Source organism: Diaphorina citri, unplaced genomic scaffold (assembly GCF_000475195.1).
Source record: "Diaphorina citri unplaced genomic scaffold, Diaci psyllid genome assembly version 1.1 scaffold118371, whole genome shotgun sequence".
Classification (NCBI taxonomy): domain Eukaryota; kingdom Metazoa; phylum Arthropoda; class Insecta; order Hemiptera; family Psyllidae; genus Diaphorina; species Diaphorina citri.
Genome location: NW_007495308.1, coordinates 1 through 272, shown reverse-complemented (window position 1 = coordinate 272; position 272 = coordinate 1). Strand labels below are relative to the sequence as shown.

The following is a 272-nucleotide window of genomic DNA, read 5'->3' as shown; positions in this document are numbered from 1 at the left end:
TTACGTATCTTAGCGAGAGTGAGCTGAGACCTCGCCCGCGCGTTGAGTCCGAAGATAATCTTCTCTTCTGCTACCAGGGCATTCATACAGTCACCTTGTAGTGGTGGGGCTTGTAGTCCGGAGATATAGTGAGGACCTAGCTGATAGATAGCCGTGATGATATGTGGGTTGAGTACCTCCTCTATGAGATGACATGCCCCTTGCTTCCATGATAACTTGGAGACACTACGCCATGCAGGCGGGGTACCAATGTACGCATACACGAATGAAGA

The 272-nt window shown here is 50.0% G+C and overlaps 1 protein-coding gene across 1 annotated transcript; it reads right to left on the bottom strand.

The window, feature by feature from the left end:
- Positions 1 to 4: 4 nt before the first annotated feature.
- LOC108254472 (WD repeat and FYVE domain-containing protein 3-like) lies at positions 5 to 269 on the bottom strand (the record flags this gene model as incomplete). The annotated part of the gene is made up of 1 exon (XM_017449459.1): positions 5 to 269. A coding segment is annotated over one exon (265 nt), but the record flags the coding sequence as incomplete, so codon positions are not given.
- Positions 270 to 272: the final 3 nt, after the last annotated feature.